This window comes from Oryx dammah, unplaced genomic scaffold (assembly GCF_014754425.2).
Source record: "Oryx dammah isolate SB20612 unplaced genomic scaffold, SCBI_Odam_1.1 HiC_scaffold_16, whole genome shotgun sequence".
Lineage (NCBI taxonomy): Eukaryota > Metazoa > Chordata > Mammalia > Artiodactyla > Bovidae > Oryx > Oryx dammah.
The window spans coordinates 49257760-49275918 of record NW_024070200.1 but is presented as its reverse complement, the minus strand read 5'-3'; the positions used below and the strand labels follow the sequence as shown (position 1 = coordinate 49275918).

The 18159-nt window shown below is 50.6% G+C and overlaps 1 protein-coding gene and 2 pseudogenes across 1 annotated transcript; 1 reads left to right on the top strand and 2 right to left on the bottom strand.

Moving 5' to 3' along the window:
* Nucleotides 1-1828: 1828 nt before the first annotated feature.
* Nucleotides 1829-6952, bottom strand: LOC120875366 (annotated as a pseudogene).
* A 4109-nt stretch (nt 6953-11061) lies between these two features.
* On the top strand, nt 11062-11982 carry LOC120875365 (myeloid-associated differentiation marker-like). The gene is made up of 2 exons (XM_040257128.1): nt 11062-11700; nt 11806-11982. Exons 1-2 carry the CDS (start codon nt 11062-11064, stop codon nt 11980-11982), a joined length of 816 nt encoding a protein of 271 aa, XP_040113062.1.
* Nucleotides 11983-16950: 4968 nt separating this feature from the next.
* LOC120875364 overlaps nt 16951-18159 on the bottom strand; it is a 67838-nt pseudogene continuing 66629 nt past the window's right edge.

Here is an 18159-nt window from a genome sequence, read left to right as displayed (position 1 = left end):
AGTCAAGAGTCCTTGGTTTCAGCACCAGCACTTGAAAATGAAATTTAACCGATATTAATCGACACCAAGCATCTGGAAGCCATACAAGTGTCTGCATGCCGTACAGTAGCATCTCACAGTTTAGAACAAAATCCCCAACTTTACACCTGCTGAGCTACTCTCCTTTGCACGCTTTCTCCACAAGCTTCCTAAACACAATCTACACCCCCTTCTCCATCTCCCCACCTCTCACCGGCCCTAAGCCCCTCTCTGCCTTCTGTTGCCATGTCTCCATGGAAACCGTTCTCACCAGGTCACCAGTGAGCACCATGAGGGCAACTCAATATGCATGTACCTTCTCATCATCAATTCTCTCAGCACAATTCACCTGTGTCAGGAGCCCTTCTCTGCTGAGCCCTCAATGCAAACCCTCCCCAACTCCTCTCATTCTCTTGAACTGACTCCAGTCAGGATTTTGACTCCTGCTCTTGGTATTCCTGCTGCTCAGCCTCTCCTCTCTCTTTCTCACCCTCCTCCTTTCTCTGCCATCATCTGAGGGTTTCAGATCCTCAGGACTCGGGTCTACAGCACCTCTTCCTGGGCACCTTCTCATCTTCATCTAGTCCAATGGCTTAAGATTCCACTCAGTTGACAAATATGCTTGTGCACCAAGTGTGTGCCCGGCAGTTTTCAAGGCACTGGACAGAGAGCGGAGAAGATAACCAGTAGTTCTCCCCTCATGGAGCTTATCCTCTAGGACACGAGATGGAAAATCTGAGAACCATATATAATATCAGGTCAGTGGGTGATAAATACTATGATAAAGGGAAAACAGGTAAAAAAGAGAGTTATTGGAATGTAGGGGTGGGCAACCTGCTATTTTAGGTGGGTGGAAGTCAGGTCACTCTATGGATGTAACATTTAAGAACATACTGAATGAAGTGAATTGGTTGTATGATGATAACTTGCCAATTCTGGCCTCCAGGGCTGATCTCTACAGAGACCTGGAGTCATATGCAACTGCCTCCTGATCACTCCCTCCAGATGTCTCAGGACACCTCACACTCACCATGTCTGGTCTCATCTCCTGAAGCCCCCTAGCTCCAGCACACACAGACCCTTCCTCGTCTTTCCCATCTCAGTTGATGGAACCACCTGCACAGATGCTCTTCACAAAATACTGTGAATCCACACTACACACACACACACACACACACACACACACACACACACTCTTCCCCCTCTCTAAAGCCTCCACTTGATCTGGATCCAGATCCATCCAGCGCTCTCACGTGGGCTGCTCTCATAAGCTTGTCACTGCTTCCTCTATTTCCATTCTTTGCCTCAAAGTCGGCTTGGGCTGAACTCAAACTAAGTTACCTTTGACGGTTTTTCTTTGCTACCTCAAACCGCACAATGTCACCTCCAAAACCCTGTAGGTTCGCACCCCTTTCTACCTCTCCAGGTTCATCGCCTCCCTCCCTCCAGTCACTGAGAATTACGTCCAGTTCCTCTTGGTCCTCTGAGGGCCTTCCCTGCTAACATGTCTACACATACCGGAACTCCGAACAGAGACCAGAACTCAGCCTGGAACATAGTAGTCCTGTGTTCAGTCAATGTCACTCTGAGCCTCAGTTTCCTCATCCAGAAAATGGAGATAATAGCACCAGTTTTTAAAATTTATTTATTTTTTATTAAAGGAAAATTGCTTTACAGATACCACTAGTTTTTAAAGGTGAAGATTCTTGATTACATCCAGCAGAGAACACCTCTAGCAACTTAGGCAGAGAACGACTGTACTAGAAGGCTGCTAGGGAATTATTAGGGAGAGACGGGCCTGAGAGCAGCCTTAGACCAGGAAGGGGGGTGCTGGGCAGCTGGGGCACAGGCAAGGGCAGCTGGTCCAGGCACCATGGCCACTGGCAGCAGACTCTGGATGCTACTGCAGGCCCCAGCAGAAGGAATTCTGACCTGACCTGGTGTCTGCGTATCACCTGCTCCTTAGATATGTGTCCAGACTTCACATGGGGGCAGGTCAAATATTTACCTGAACTTTGAGTTTCTTATTGAGGGTGAGGCCCAGTTTCTCATCAAGATTCACACAATGCCAACATCCTCAAATGTGAGGTGGGGGAAGTTCAGGTTCTCAATTGTTCTTCCCCCTGGAGATGCTCATCATATAAGGCCATGGGAAAGTTGGGGGAATTAAAAGAGAAGACAAAGGAATCACAGATTCTTAAACATTTCCCCTAAAGGCAGAAGGGATGGGATGTATCCTGGTCAGGAGGTCCAGGCAGGAAGGAGCCTCAGGTCGTAAGCTCGTGTTAACACTTATTCAATAAACTCCCGCAAGGTACCAGGCCTTCTCAGCACTGGGAAAACTTCAGTGAACAAAGGACAAGATGCCTCTACTTTGTGGATCTCTATTCTAGAGTTTATCTTTGAAGCCTCATGTTTTCCATGAAAGCAAATGTGGGATATTGCATTCCTTTTTATAATACCCCATAATAATATACTCTTAACATATCAGACTTGTTTCAATACAAAAGTAACAACTTCCTACTAATGGGCTGGTGGCTGAGCCATCCTATTTGCTTGAAGATACAGAAAATGGAGTCTTTATGTGCCTATAGTTAAGCACATTGTGGTTGACACATGAACAAACCTGGATCTGAGTTCGTGTGATGGGGAGTAAAAAACTGGGGAGCCAAGACCCTGTGGAGGAGGGTCAGAGGGTCAGAGAGATGATGGAGGGTTCTGGGGTCCTGCCAGCCTCTGACAAGGTCCAGGAACAGACTGTTCAGGAAGCATGTCCTGCCTGATGTAGCAGAAAGCACAGCAGGCTCTCTTTAGGGGTTTTGCATAAGCAGTGGTCCCCCACTAGCAACAGGAGTGTGCCTGGGGGCAGTGGTCGGGGCTGATGGGCAGCTGCCCCGGCTCAGCAGGGACTTGGACCACTGCGGTCACCAGGTGGCCTGAGGGATTGCGTGCTGTGGGCAGCAGTGGGCAGCCAGGAGCCCGGGGGGAGGGGGGGCGGGGCTGCAGCTGGGACCACGGGAGTGCCTTCCTTGGGCTGCAGTGCTGAGAGGGTGTCATTGGCCCTAAGGCTTGTCAGGGTCAATGTGGAAGGGGAGGAGGCCTGAGGGAACCCCCACCCCATGAGCAGCCTGGTGGCCCAGACGGGTGGTTTGGGGGAACTTTGTTCTCTGAGGAAGCTCACCCTCATTCCAGGCACAGCTCTGGAGGGTATTATGGAAACAGATACTGGTTGGAGTTGGGGGTGAGGGGATGTGCTTAAACTAAGCTCCCCCACCCCCACATCTTCTGCTTCCCTGGTCAGAAGCAGACCCAGAGGAGGGCAAGTGGACAAACCCTCACCAGCCCCGCCTGGCTCCAGAAGAGACCTCGGATGACAGCTCACAGGTTCTGTCAGCTGAGAAAAGGGCCCTGAGGACTTGGGCTGCAGCGGGGCTGCTGTGGACACAACAGTTACAAGAGGTCATATGTGTCGTGCTCACTGCAGGTCGAGCTCTCCTGTGGATTCATTTGTTCCTCCCAGCAGCCCCTGAACTATGCACTCAGTGTCCCCATTTTCACAGGCATGGAGAGGTCAACCGATCATGATTATAGAGCTTTAGGTGTCAGAGCTGAGATTTGAACCCAGTCATGTGGGTTTAGGACCTTAAAATCTGTTTGGATTTGATTTGTGCCTTAGACCCAAAGGGAGAGAGTGGCCAACATTTTTTTCAGCACCAACAGACTGACTCGGTGACATCACCTCCATTTCATTCATCTTCAGGGCTATTATTAGTGTCATCCCCATTGTACAGATGATGAGACTGAGGCTCAGACAGTGTGTTATGTTTTTTGCTCAAGTTCACACAGTTGTTTCCTGTCAGAGCCCAGATTGGAATATAGGTCTGTCTCCCTGCAAAGCTCAGCAAGTCATAAGTGGAAAAGAAAAAACGTGTTAATCGATCAGTCATGTTTAACTCTTTGCGACCCCACAGACTGTAGCCCTCCCCAGGCTCCTTCTGTCCATGGAATTGTCCAGGCAAGAATACTAGAGTGGGAAGCCATTTCCTTCTCCATAAGATCTTCCCAACCCAGGGATGAAACATGAGTCTCCTGCATTGCAGGCAGATTCTTCACCATCTGAGCCACCAGGGAAGCCCCAGCAGGGAACAGAGCCGCAGTAAGTGCTGAGCCCCTTCCCTCTTCTCTTGGGTCCAGGATTCATCTCCTGGCTCCGTGTGTCCTTGTCCGGCTCTAGTGCCCCACCCAGAGGTCCTATGGCCGAGTTCCCATCCCAGCCAGACCACTTCCTATTGGCAAGCCAGCCAGAACACGACAGAGAGGGTCCAGCCCCTGGCGAGGGAGTGATTGGAGCCTGGCCTGAATCTCCTCGGCCCTACAGAGTCAGTCTTCCTACAGAGACATTTCCAATGGAGACAGCCACACAGACAAGGGTCACATGGGTTGGCAGTCGATGCCTGGCTCGCAGGTAGGTGCCTGAGGCCGCCTGAGAGCAGAGTCCCTTCTCTCTCCACTCGGGTGGACTATGGAAGGTTTACTCTGTGATTTTTTCCAAGAAGCTGGCCAATGGATGGAAACATCTGTGCCCCGGGATGTGTTCTGGATGCGGCTAAGGACACAGTCTGGAGGACGTCATCTGGAGTCACTCCGCCTGGGGGAGGCTCTGGGTGGCCTTCGAGAAGGGAGCCTTTGGCCACTGCCCCAGGAGACGGGAGCCCAAGCCAGGCTGGGAGCAAGGGAAGGGCCTGAGGCTTGGGCAACAGGAGGTCTTTTCCATCACCTGTGTGTGCTGAAGGGCTTGGGGAGGCCCTAGCCACTCAGCAACGGGGATTGGGGCCCACAGCTCCCCCTCCCCAGACCCACGGACCAAGGTGCCTCCCTTCTGTCTGCTTTGGAGACGGGCCTGTGCGGGCATCTCTCAGCTCCTCCTGCAGCCTATCCGTCAAGGCTGCAGGGAGCATGGAGACCATTTGCCAACTATCCCTCCCCTGACCCTTCTTCTCCAGTTGGTATATTTTTCAAAAATAAATTTTATTTTTTTAAGAAGGGAATCTTTACATGGTTTCAAATAAAAATATTCTGAAAAAGCCATACTCTGAGAAACCTCACCCCTACCTGTGGCGCCATTCACTCTCTCCTCAGTTCCCCTCCCCAACCTGGACCAGGTAACTATTCCAATGCACTCAGGGGAGTCCTTCCTGTGCTTCTTGATGCAAGTCAAGCACATACAGCTGTATTTAATATTATTTCCCCTCATTTTTATTATATAAAATATAGTATGCTCCATGTTGACTTATGTCTTAGCTATCTTTATTTCATGTCTCCTGGAGATATTTCCCTGTCGCTGTTGCAGAGTAGTCCCTCTCGCACTACATCATTGTTTATTAATCCACATTCTAAAGATGAACACCTGGGTTATTTTCAGTCTTTTCTATCTTACTTTTGAATTTGATCTTGAGTGGGAGCTTGATTTATGCTAGGCTGTTCTGATCAGGAGAAGGTAAATGGGGAGAGGTGGTCAGGACACAAGAACTGAGAAAAGCAAAGATGACCAGGAAAGGGGCAAAAGGTAGAAAAATGTAGAAAAAAATGAGAGAAGCAAGAGAAAGAAGCAAAACAGAATGTGGGCAACCACACAAGATAAGAAGGAGACAGAGCAGAAGGAGGGAAGGAAATAGAAACTAGAGTGAGATGAGTGGAGAAGTATGCGAGGAGGGAGAGAGGAGAGCCAGGAAGAGGCCATCAGAGGATGTCAGAGCTCGGTGAGGATACCTCCTGTGAGCAGGGGGGTCAGCAACACTGGGCTGGAGCTCAGTCCCTGCAGAAACCTGGCGGGTCCAGTACACCAGGTCAGCCGTGTAAACCAGCAGGTTGACGGCTGTTGGGATGGCCATAGCCAGTCGCTGGTCCCAGAAGCACACGTCGTAGTTGAGCCCATTGATGCAGCCCATATCACTGGACCTCTGGGGCTGTCTGCCAAACTCCTCATTGAACTGGTAGAGTGGCCAGAGGACCCGAGCGCTGACATAGAGCAGGACGGAGAGCAGGCTGAGCACAAGCTGGAAGAGGGGGAAGGGCCCAGGCAGCCTGTATTCCCATTTGCCCAGGTTCAGCAGGATGGCCGGGCTGATGGGATGAAGCAGATGGAGTACATGGCTACACACCACTCCAGGGCCAGCTGGTGCAGGTACAGGGAGGTGCTGCTGATGAAGGCGAAGATGAAACCAGCCATGAAGGTCTCCAGCACCTTCAGCAGGCCTGGCACGGTGAGCACATAGCCGGAGGTCTCTTTGAACCCATAGGTGATCCACGTGCAGACTGCTTACATGGCACACAGCACAGATGTGACACAGGAGAACCTAGAGGCAGTGACGGCCCGGTCCCGGTAAGGACCATCAGGCAGGACCTGGACAAAGGCGACAGAGTAGGTGATGGGGGCCGAGAGACAGAGGAGGGTGGTGCAACAGGTGTAGGTGACGGAGAAGCTGCACCAGAAGAAAGGAAAGCGGGACCAGAGCGCACATAGTTGACTATGGAGATGACGAGGGTCACAACGAAGCAGACGCACCAGAAGGACGTGGGCCAGTTACCTGGGGCCCCTCTCGAAATGCCCATGTTGGCCACCAGAGAGAAGGCCACGCAGGTGGAGAAGGGCTGTGGCTGGCGGGCGCTGAGACAGCAGCACGTGACCTCCAAGAAGCCCCTGTCTCAGATGTCACCCCAGTGCACGTGGTGTTGTGATGGTCTGGCTGGTGGTGAATCGAGTCAGCCGCCTGGAACAGGCTCAGGGCCCTGTGACGGCTGAGGCTCAGGATCTGTGGAGTTGGAACCAATGGCTCAGACACTTGGGTAACAACACAGCCGCTCCAGAATGGTTCTCCCCACCCATCACCCTCGGCCTTATCAGGAGACTGTCATCCCCAAATCTCACAGCCATGTTTGGTCTGGCCCCATGCCATGAACATCTGGGGCCTCTTGTGCTGCATACCATTATCTTTTGGGGTTGTAAAGTAGAATCATCCTTACGTACAATCTCAAATCTTCAAGTCTCTCAAAATTGAAAACGATTTCTTAAAATTACATTTGGTAGCAGAATGTACATGAGACAATTCTTGGTCTCACGGTTCTCCGTCTCCCCCTCAGAGAGGACCCAGAAGGCCCTGGCCCCCTAATGCAAGCTTGGTTTGCTCCAGATTAGAGGTACAAACCAGTTTGTACTGGAGGTTGCCCCGAGGATTTGTTTTGTTTTTCTTCATGGTGTTTTCTGGAAGACATGGTGTAGAATCAGTGTTGTTTCTTCCCGAAGGGTTTGGAAGCTGCAGTGGTTTAATTTCACAAGAAAATCCAGATTTCCTGCTCCTTTAGAAACCTCAGGAGATCTGGTGTCACTAGGCTGTGTTCCCTTGGGGTAGGGGGAGTAGCTGGAGGTGAGCAGCAGCTACAGCCTCTTTCAGTTCAGTTCAGTTCAGTCGCTCAGTCGTGTCCGACTCCTTGCGACCCCATGAATTGCAGCACGCCAGGCCTCCCTGTCCATCACCAACTCCTGGAATTCACTCAAACTCACGTCCATCTAGTTGGTGATACCATCCAGCCATCTCATCCTCTGTCATCCCCTTCTCCTCCTGCCCCTAATCCCTCCCAGCATCAGAGTCTTTTCCAATGAGTCAACTCTTCGCATGAGGTGGCCAAAGTGTTGGAGTTTCAGCTTTAGCATCATTCCTTCCAAAGAACACCCAGGACTGATCTCCTTTAGAACAGACTGGTTGAATTTCCTTGCAGTCCAAGGGACTCTCAAGTGTCTTCTCCAACACCACAGTTCAAAAGCATCAATTCTTTGGCGCTCAGCTATGTTCACAGTCCAACTCTCACATCCTTACATGACTACTGGAAAAACCATAGCCTTGACTAGATGGACCTTTTTTGGCAAAGTAATGTCTCTGCTTTTGAATATGCTATCTAGGTTGGTCATAACTTTTCTTCCAAGGAGTGCACATCTTTTAATTTCATGGCTGCAATTACCATCTGCAGTGATTTTGGAGCCCCCAAAATAAAGTCTGACACTGTTTCCACTGTTTCCCCATCTATTTGCCATGAAGTGATGGGACCATATGCCATGATCTTCGTTTTTGAATGTTGAGCTTTAAGTCAAATTTTTCACTCTCCTCTTTCACTTTCATCAAGAGGCTTTTTAGTTCTTCACTTTCTGTCATAAAGGTGATGTCATCTGCATATCTGAGGTTATTGATATTTCTCCCGGCAATCTTGATTCCAGCTTGTGCTTCATCCAGCCCAGCGTTTCTCATGATGTACTCTGGCCTTTTTACAGTTTTCCATTTACATCTTTGTGTAGTTTTCTATATTCCTCTTATTCTCCTGTATAATCTACATAAACAGGTCTATGATCATCTCATGTGTGCCCATTTCCCCCTCTGGTATGGCCAGGCTTCCCACCTGCTCACAGGAGCAACCACCCCTTCATCTAGGGAGCATCTGTGTTCTCAACCTCTCGTACAGCCTTCAACACATGTCATAAGCTTTGAAACTGTATTTAGACATGTGTTTGCATACATGCACACATGCCTGTAGGGAGTATCTGTATCTTCTTTTTTTTCTGTTTTGTAAACATAAGACCATGTCATGCACACGGCATCTTGCTTTTCCACCACCCCTGGCAGGTGCAGCTGGTCCTCTCCAGGGGCCCTAGTTCTCTCCATCCCCTTTACTTATTTCCTTCCCTCCTGGCTTCCTTCTGGCTCCTGTGGGCATTTGGACTGACCCTCCTTCTCTAGATCAGTGGACCCTCCCCTGTGAGTCTCAGACACTGAGACAAGGGGTCCTGGGATCCATGTGACCACCATACTCTAGAGCAGGAAGTTAGCAAGCTTTTCTGGAAACTTTAAAAAAATATAATAAATAATATATTTTTCATTTCTGGAAATTCATTTTGTTCTGCTAGGGCTACCGCAGCAAATTATCACAAGCCTGATGGCTTAATACCACAGAAACGTATTCTGTCACAGTTCTGGAGGTCAGCTTTGTGAAACAAGGTGTCAGCAGGGCTGCTCTGCCTCTGATGCCCCAGGGGAGGGCCCCTCCTTGTCTCTTTTAGTCTCTGGAGGCGCCTTGGCCCGTGGCTGTGTTACTGAGCTCAGGCTTGTCTACTCAGTCCTCAAGAAGCCAAACACTGAGAGACAAGTGTCGGGCTTTGTCTGGGACGAGCTGCTGCTCCTCTGCTGTGAACACAATCATCACCCACATCTGCATCAGCCCATGTTGGGCAGTGGGTTAAAAAAAATACCAGTGAATGTTTCCACCATTTTTTGTGGATCAACTTGGAGGATGGTTTTTTCCAGTTTAGCAGGTCTACGTTGAGAAGAAGATCATATGTCCAATAACAGTCACAGACTTTTCTCCTGCACTGAAACTTCCTGCAGGGAATTGTCTTAGTGGAAATCCACACCCACTGCTCACCCCCGCCTCCCTGCCCCACACCATTAGGGACGCACTCTGGCCAAATTGAGTGACCTGTCAGGTCTTAAAGGGAGAGACTACTTCAGAACCCCTTTCTTCCTCAAGCAGTGGTGACACTAAGGCTGTGCCCCCCCAACACTCTAGAACCCCTCTTCCTTGGAGACTAGAGTTGCAGGGGAGGGGGGGCACAGACCAAGGCAGCCGCTGCCTGGGGCATCATAGGAACCACAGAGGTCGGGGCTGGATTCAGTTCCCTAAGAAGCTGACCCCTCTTCTCCCTCCCTTGCCTACAAACTCCTCTGTGAACGCGGCAGGCTTTTCAGAGTTTAGTTTCCTTTTTGCCTGTAATTTAGTTCCCTTGTTGGAAGAATCCTAATTATGGAGTAACAGGAAGACCTGCGCATGGAGTTCCCTCCCACTTCCAGATCTTGAAAAAAGAGCTCTAACTGCAAAATACTGGAATAATGTAGAGCTCCATGCAGGGACCTACAGTCTTCACAACTGAAAACATACATGGGCCAGGTTGTATTGAAAGCAGAAAATCATTTTTTTTCTTGATTACTGAGTCATACCTCCAGTTTGCCATCTGCCAAGACGCATGCCAGTGGACTTGTAGAAGTGATGGATGTAGGTCCCCTCCCCCCACTTCCCTGGCTCATCCAGAACAGGTTTAAAACAAACAAGCAATTCTTCCTTGGGAAGAGAGTGGTACAGAGTCACAAACACGCCATTTCCCACTTCTGCAGTGTCCAACTGGCCCCAGAGTTTCAAAGAGCAAAGAACACACCCAAACAGGTGGGAAGGGGGGCTCCTGGGACCCACACCCCTCTACTCACTCAGTCAAGAGCTCGGTGCTCCTTCAGAGGCCTGTTTCCTTCTCTTAACAGAAAGTGAAAGCACACTGTGAGCAAGGCCTGGGAAGGGACAGGGCAAGTTCCTGAGACTAGCAGTTCGGCAGCTGCTGGAAAAGACCTATAGATCCTCGCTGGGACTAGCTGGCACTCCACTCCTCGCTGGGACTAGCTGGCACTCTTCCCAGTGGCACACTGCTCCTTGCTCCAGGAAGAAAGGGAGGGGCTGGAGACGTGGGGACCTGACTCCTGCCTTGACGCTCAACATTGTCCCCAAGTCAGGCCCAGCTGCTTGTCGCTGAAGAAGCCAATACAGAGCTAAGTCTTGGGTTTAAGAAAAGCAGCTTTATCTTAAGGAAGCCGGCAAGAAGGTGTTTTACTGCCCAGAAGAATCGACTCCCAGCACGGCAAGGCTCAGCTGGGATTTATACGAGGAGGGAAACCTAAACGGCCGCAGGCTGTGTGCCAAGGCGCTGTGCTTCTATTTTGGGAGACTTAACAGTAACCCCCGGGCCACCTTGTTGGATTGAGAAGGTGAGTGTGGTCTTTACTTTGTTCAGATCAGAACATCAGTTCGAGGGGTCAGTGGTTGTATATTTTCTAGAGAAAAAGAACTGAGACAGAAACAGCGCTTAACCGGCAGAGCAAAACTGAAACCAGAACACCAAACTCTGTTTAAGTATTCATAAGCCTTTGATTGAGAAACAAGCAAGGTTATTATCCGATGCCGGTGACCTGCCTGACCACCATGCTCACCATGTGCCCGTCCTCAGGCCTGGGCACCAAGCCCATTGTGGGCTTCTGCCTCCGCTTGGGGCAGCTGCTCTCCACCTGTGTGTCCTTCTCGCTGGGGGCCAGTGAGGACACTCTGAAGTGGAACATAATTACCTGCTGCATGTTCGCCTGGTTCTTCTGCTTCACCGTGACCCTCACCATCTTCATAGGGGAGTTTTGTGGGCTCCGGTCCCGCATCCCCTTCTTCTGGGACGGCTTTCTCTGCGCCCAAGCCTTTTACTTCCCCATCTTCTGCCTCTCAACGTCCATCATCCTCGGCACCACCTACATCAGGTTCTTGCCTCCAGGCTCCACCGGAAACTGGGTCATCAGTGCCACTGCATTTGCCTTCGTGGCTGCTGTGCTCTATGCCCTTGAAGCTTTCTGCATCATATCCAGCCTGGAGGCATGGTCTGGTTCAAGCCAGCCTTCCCAGGCCTGCTCAGGAGGCCAGAGAACTATGCTGACTGGCTCATCATCGCCTTCATCAGCAGCCCCCACCAGTATCAGCATCAGCGAGCCGTACATTCGTGGTGGTGGACCTCGTATGCTTCTTCCTGGAAGGAGCTGTGAACTTCATAGTGAACGGGTTTGATCAAGTCAAAGACGAAAAGCTCTGTTCCCTACCTGTATCCTGTCTGAGCAGAGGGTGCTCTCTGTGCTCCTCAGCCCTAGTGCTCTGGTCCTCTGTCAGCTCCACCAGTTCAACAAGAAGCTGGATGGGCAGCCCCAGCGGTCCAGTGACGTGAGCTGCAGCAACAGACGCACCTGCTCGGTGTGTGCCTGGGACCAGCGGCTGGCTGTGGCCGTCCTATCCAGCTGCTGCTTGATGTGGCCGACACTGAGCACCTGGCCTGCGAGACTATTGTAGGGACTAAGAATTCACTTTCTAATGAGAGGTGTTCTTTACAGAGCTCTGACGTCCTCTGATGCCCTCTCCCTGGCTCCCCTCTCCCTCCGCACATCCTTCCCCATGCATCTCTCTCTTTTCCATTCCTTCACTCCTTCTGCTGTCTTTGCCCTGTTTGGTGTGCTTGCTCGCATTCTGTTTTGCCTTTCTCTTGCTGCCCTCATCTATTCTACACTTTCTGCTTTTTGCCCCTTTCCTGGTCATCCTTGGCTTTCCCATCTCCTGTGTCCTGACCACCTCTCCCCATTTTCCTTCTTCTGATCCATCAGGACCTGAGACCTTTTCCTTCTATGTCCACCACCTCCTAAGGTGCTGACTCCACCTCATACAGCCCTCTGTGCAGCTGTTCCCACCCTGGGACTCTGGAGGGGCCTCATTGCCAAAGCAAGTCTGTCCGCCTGGGGGTGCCTTAGTTGGTGTGTGTGTGTGTTGGAAGGAGGTTGGGGTTGGGGGTGAGTACCAAGGGATGTGGCCCACTTTCTCCCAGGGGATGGGGTATACAGTCCACCACTCCTTTAAGTTAAACAAAAGTCTCTGCAGGTCAATAATTTCCAGTGGGAGGAGTCTTGAAGCAGAGACCCTGGTCTCTAGGCCCCAACTGGTGGTTGGCCCCATCTGACATTGGCTCCAGAATTTTTCCAAGCTTACTGAAAACCCACTGCCAGCAGAGGCCATCTTAAAGGAAGCAAAGGCTGAATGTTTCCCCATCCCAACTACTCTCTGGGGAATCAAAGTAGGACCTGGTGAATGAACCCCAGAGTCTTGAAGACGCCTACCTGCAGAGTTGGTGAGGGGCAGCGATGTGGCCCTCCTGCCTCAGTGATCAAAACAGCAGGTCCTGCCTCTGCAGGGAGAAGGGCATCACCACTACCAGCACCAAAGGTGATGTCAGCCTGGGTGTTATATGTTTCTTAATTTTTATTGTCTCAAGGGCAAAAGTTACTGGGTGACTATATTTTTACATGGGAAGTTTCTTTTCAAAGCTTTAGGGGTGGTGTTGGATGGGTGGGTATTGCTGAAGCCACCGTCAAGGAAACTGTGTTGCTTGAGTTTGTACTGCACAGACATGTGTTTCTATGTGTCAGCTGTTCTCTCATGCTGCCTCCTGCTTCTCCAGGACCCACACATAATATGATCTAAATAAATGCAAATATATTTGGATTTTTTAAATTGTCTGGAATTTCTGGATACCATCAACCCTGCTATCAATCATAGATGAAGCCTTGCCCTTTCTCTTACAACTGTAATGTTCTTTTTAAACCTCAATACAAAGATAAAAGAAAAAGCCCACAAACTTGACATACGCTAATTTCCTCAAATTTTTCTCAGAGCTGGGAAGGATGGAACAGATTTTTATTCTCACCCAAATGCATCTCTGGGAGCCCTTCCCAATGTTTCCCCACTTCCCCAGGACCTGGGGGCATGGCCCAGTCCAAGACAAAAAGCAGTTGTGTCCCCAGCTCTAGACTTTCGGTCACTAGACTTTCTGTCCCCTTAGCTCTTAAAGCACCAGAGCCCGGTTGACTGTATGTAAAGGTGTGTCCCTGCGTGCATGCCCAGTGTGTGTGTGTGCCTGTATGTCTGTGCTCACAGGTGCATTTGGACCAGCAGCCTTCATAATAACTGGTGGACAGGAAGCCACCAATATTGTGTTTAGTCTCCTTTCTCAGCCACGAACCCCAGAGCACAGCACCCTACTGTCACCAGGACTGGAGGAGTCAGGCATCAGAGCTGTGGCGGCAGGGGAGGGGGTGGGACAGGGGAAGGGCCCCCTGCCCCCGCTGCTGCCCCTCGGTCCTGTAGTGGGATGAAGCCTGAGCTCTTCACCTGGGGGCGGGTCGGGTGGATGGGGAAGGCTCCAGGACGTGGTTCCCATGGCAGGCAAATCTTAAGAAGCAATGAAATAAAATTCATATTTTAAGCCAAGGCAAGAAAAATTTAAAGAAAATTCGTCTCTGCCCCTTTCGACCTCCTCCCTGCCCTGAAATGTGCAGTGTGCGTCTGCAGTGTGCGTCTGCAGTATGTGTCAACCAGACCTTCCGAAGGGCACAAATACCTGACCCAATAGAAAGATCCATTTTTGTTCTTCTAACCCCAGCCTTGTGATGTTATATGACACTGCCTCCTAGGACCTTAGTAATGTCACTAGCCATGTTACTCGTGTCTACCACTTTACAAGAGTGTTGTTTCTTGGCATCAACAAATGTGTCATTGAGCCTCTGATAAACACAGTGATGACCAGGTGACCTTACATACTGTTTTATAAGATCCATGACTCGAAATATGGGAAGAAGCAACAGGAGGGAACCATTTCTGAAGCCTGACAGACAAGTAAGACAATTGTTCCAGAGGATTTGGGCTCCTGTTACCAGGACTAGAAGAACTGCACATCGAGTGGCCTATCAGTGGAATCCTCACCTGACCTGGGAAAGTTCCTCCCAAACCTTGATTGAGATTAAGATGGAAACAAATAGATTGTGTAATAAAGAATGTTGCCCATCACCCAGTTCTACAAGAATCAAGTCACTAGCTGCTGCAATTCACTGACCTACAATCCACCCTGAAAAGAAGTCATGAAAAAGGTCAGGATTGTACTTTGTACTCTGAGAAAACTGGCGAACCTGCCCTCACATAGTTGGGTATTTTCAGGAGACTTTGCTATGAACCCAGTTTCCTGCATCTGTCCATGCTTAGGAAGCACTAAAAGCATGAACCATGATATCTGTTCTTCCTGAGTGAAGCAACCTTCTACCAAGGCATGGGCTGGATTCATGTCCTTCCCCAAATCACATAAACACTGACCTCCAACCCTGCTCTCCTCAAAACAGCTCTTGGAGCTTCTTGAGACACTGTCTCCCAGTTAAACTTCTCAGGTTGATTCCAATAAAGTTTCCAATTCTTTTTTAGGTTGTCTGACTATTGGCTAATTTTTTATCCACAAAAGCAAGTATGCATTGACCTCTGCAAGTCTCAGTGCAGGAACCTCATATTCTTATGTTTTTCTAAATCAAATTGAACACAACCCTGGGACCTCACTTCCCAGGAGGATGGAAATGTCTCTGTGCTTCAGTAAAAGAATTGTCCAGGGTGGGCTCATCTGAAGGGCTTGTTGTCCAAGCCTCGTGGTTCATGGGGGCAGCTGGTCAATTCCTCCTGTTGAGAGGTTAAGGGACATTTGTCACAATTCCAAGGCTGCTCCAGTCCCCTCGCTGTGGCCCTGAAAAGAAAGTGTAATGATCCTGTATTTAGTCCAACCCTCTAGTCTTAGGGTATTCCCTGGTGGCCCAGATGGTAAAGAATCCTTGTGCAATGCAGGTCGACCTGGGTTTGATCTCTGGGTTCGCAGATCCCCTGGAGACGGGTTGTCAGCCCACTCCAGTATTCTTGTCTAGGAAATCTGATGGACAGAGGAGCCTGGTTGGCTGCAGTCCATGCAGTCACAAAGAGTCAGATATGACTGAGATACACTTAGTTTTCTCGTCATAGAGGAGGAACAGCTGGACCCCAGGGAGGGGCAGCACTTGTCCAGAGTCACCCTGTGTGTGGAAGAGACAGAGTCAGGACCAGGTGCCCTGTCCCCAGGCCGGCTGTTTGTTCACAGCCCCACGCCGCTTGTGACAAGTGTGGCAGCAGCATCCTCCAGGCTGGGATTCTGTCCCGTCCACCCTCGTTCTGCACAAAACTGCCCTGTCCCCCCAAGGAGGGGGGACACTCAGCACTCACTGCTGCTGAGTCAGTTTCCTCATCTGCTAGATGGGGGAGGGGTGCTAGAGACCCCTGGTCCCTCCCAGCCCCCCTCTTCCCAGGGCGCCTGGACTCACCAGTCCTGGAGACTCAGACGTGGAGATGGAAGCCGGCTCCCTCCCCTCTGGCCACCCTCTCTGCTTGTTTCCTCTTGGCTGCTGGGCCCTGTTGATTGGTCACATCCTCCCTGATTACACAGACCCTCCTTCCCCATGACCTCTGCTTGGTGGGAAACATGTTTTTCTTTCATCACATGAGTTTCCTTAGTCACTTTCCAGGGGTCCAACTCTCCAGTGATTCTTGTCAAAAACACAAACTGCTTCCCGTCGCCCACACATCAGAGGTCTCCCAGACTCCCTTGTTTCTGCACATTATTGACTTTCCTCTTCTTCAGAGTCCAACTCAGCAGCCCGAATGCTCTTGCCCTGTTTAGGGAGCTTCTGTTTCCTTTAGGAAAAGCAAATTCCTTTCTGCTGGGCATATAGAGGGCTGACCATAAGCAGGGGAGGATGAAACAGAAGCCCAGAGTGAAGGGAGGCAGATCTGGGGTCCGCGACTGGATTCACAGTCACATCTGCTCTGACTCCAAAGCAGACAGGCTGGGGGAGGAGCTGAGGGATGTCCACACAGGCCTAACTTCAGGCAGAGAAGGGAGGCGCCTTGGGTCCAGAGGTTTGGAGAGGGGGAGCTGGGGACCTGAAACACACCTACTTGGTGACCAGGGCCTCCGCCAGCCCTTCAACACACACAGTTGATGGAGAAAACCTCCCAGTACCCGAGCCTCAGGCCCTTCCCTTGCTCTCTGCCTGTCCTGGGCTCCCTGTCTCCTGGGTCAGCGGCCAGAGGCTCCTTCCGTAGCTGGCCAGAGCCTCCTCTGCACACGGTGACTCTAGCTGACACTCCTCAGACTGTGGCCTGAGCCACATCCAGAACACAGCCCGGGGCATAGATGTTCCCTTTCTGTGGTCCTGGACCAGCTTCTGGGAAAAATCACAGAATCAGCCTTCCTCAGTTCTCTTCTGAGTGGGGAGAATTGGGGCCACTCCCTCCTGTGTTCTCGGGCACCTGGTTATCTCCCCTGGGTGCCAGTGCAGACGGCCAATCGTGCGGCCCTTGTCTGTGTGGTTGGCTCCTGTCTGAAGGTGCATGTTGGGAGGCAGGTGAGCTGAGCAGAAACAAGGGGCTTTAATCACCCCTGTGAAGTGTCTCTGTGCTCTCTCCGGACTTTTCTGGCTGGCTTGCCAACAGGAAGTAGTCTGGCTGAGATGGGGGTGCTGCTGTAGGACCTCTGGATGAGGTACTGCAGCCGGAGCGGGACAGAGAGGAGCCAGGAGGTTGTACCCGGATCGGAGAGAAGAGGGAAGGGGCTCGGCACTTCCTGAGGGTCTTTTTCTTGCTGAGCTTTGGGGGAGACAGATCTGTATTCAACCTAGGCTCTCAGAGAGTAACTGTGTGACCTTGACGAAAAACATAACGTGCTCTCTGAGCCTCACTTTCATCATCTGTTAATGGGGATGACAATAATAATATCCCTGAAAATCAAATGAAATAGAGATAATAAGTCACCTGGTCAGACTGGTGGTGCATTTTGTCGCTCAGTCATGTCCGACTCTGGGTGACCCCTTGGACTGTATCCTGCCAGGCTCTTCTGTCCAAGGGGGTTTTCCAGGCCAGAATCCTGAAGTAGGCTGTCATGCCCTCCTTCAGGGGATCTTTCCGAACCAGGGATGGAACCCAGGTCTCCCACATTGTATGTGGATTCTTTACCATGTGAGCCACCAAGGAAGTGCTGGACTGTTGGTGATAAAAGCATATTGGCTGTTTCATCTTTCTGGAATCCAAGGTGCAGATTAATGACACTCAGAGTGTAAGATCCTGCACCCACATGACTGGGTTCAAAGCCCAGCTCTGCCACTTCCTACTTGTGTGATCTTGGTCTAGTTACCCACTGTGTGTCTGTGTCTGTGGGGACACTGAGTGCATAGTTCATGGACTGCTGGGAGGAACAAAAACTCCAGAACAGTGGTTAACCTGTGTGTGTGCTGTGTGTGACACCTCTCTTAACTTTTCTGTCAATACCTGCCCTGTTGGCCCATGGCAAATGTTTCTTAAATGAATACAGCAAGTGCTTCCAGCTCATACTGTAGCCTGGACCTACCACCTAGGATGCATCCATCCCTCCTGCGTTTTGGGGGAATATTTGAGAATCACTGAGTCGTGTTTTGTCCCATTTAATCCTTCTAACAACACCTGACCTTCTGTGATGGATATCTCCATGGAGGGAAATCACTGTATGCCATCACCATATTTGAGGACAATCCCATCATGTGTGCAACCTCGGGAGAGACTGGGCCTGACCCTCAATAAGAAAGAACAGGTATACACGGAAAAAAA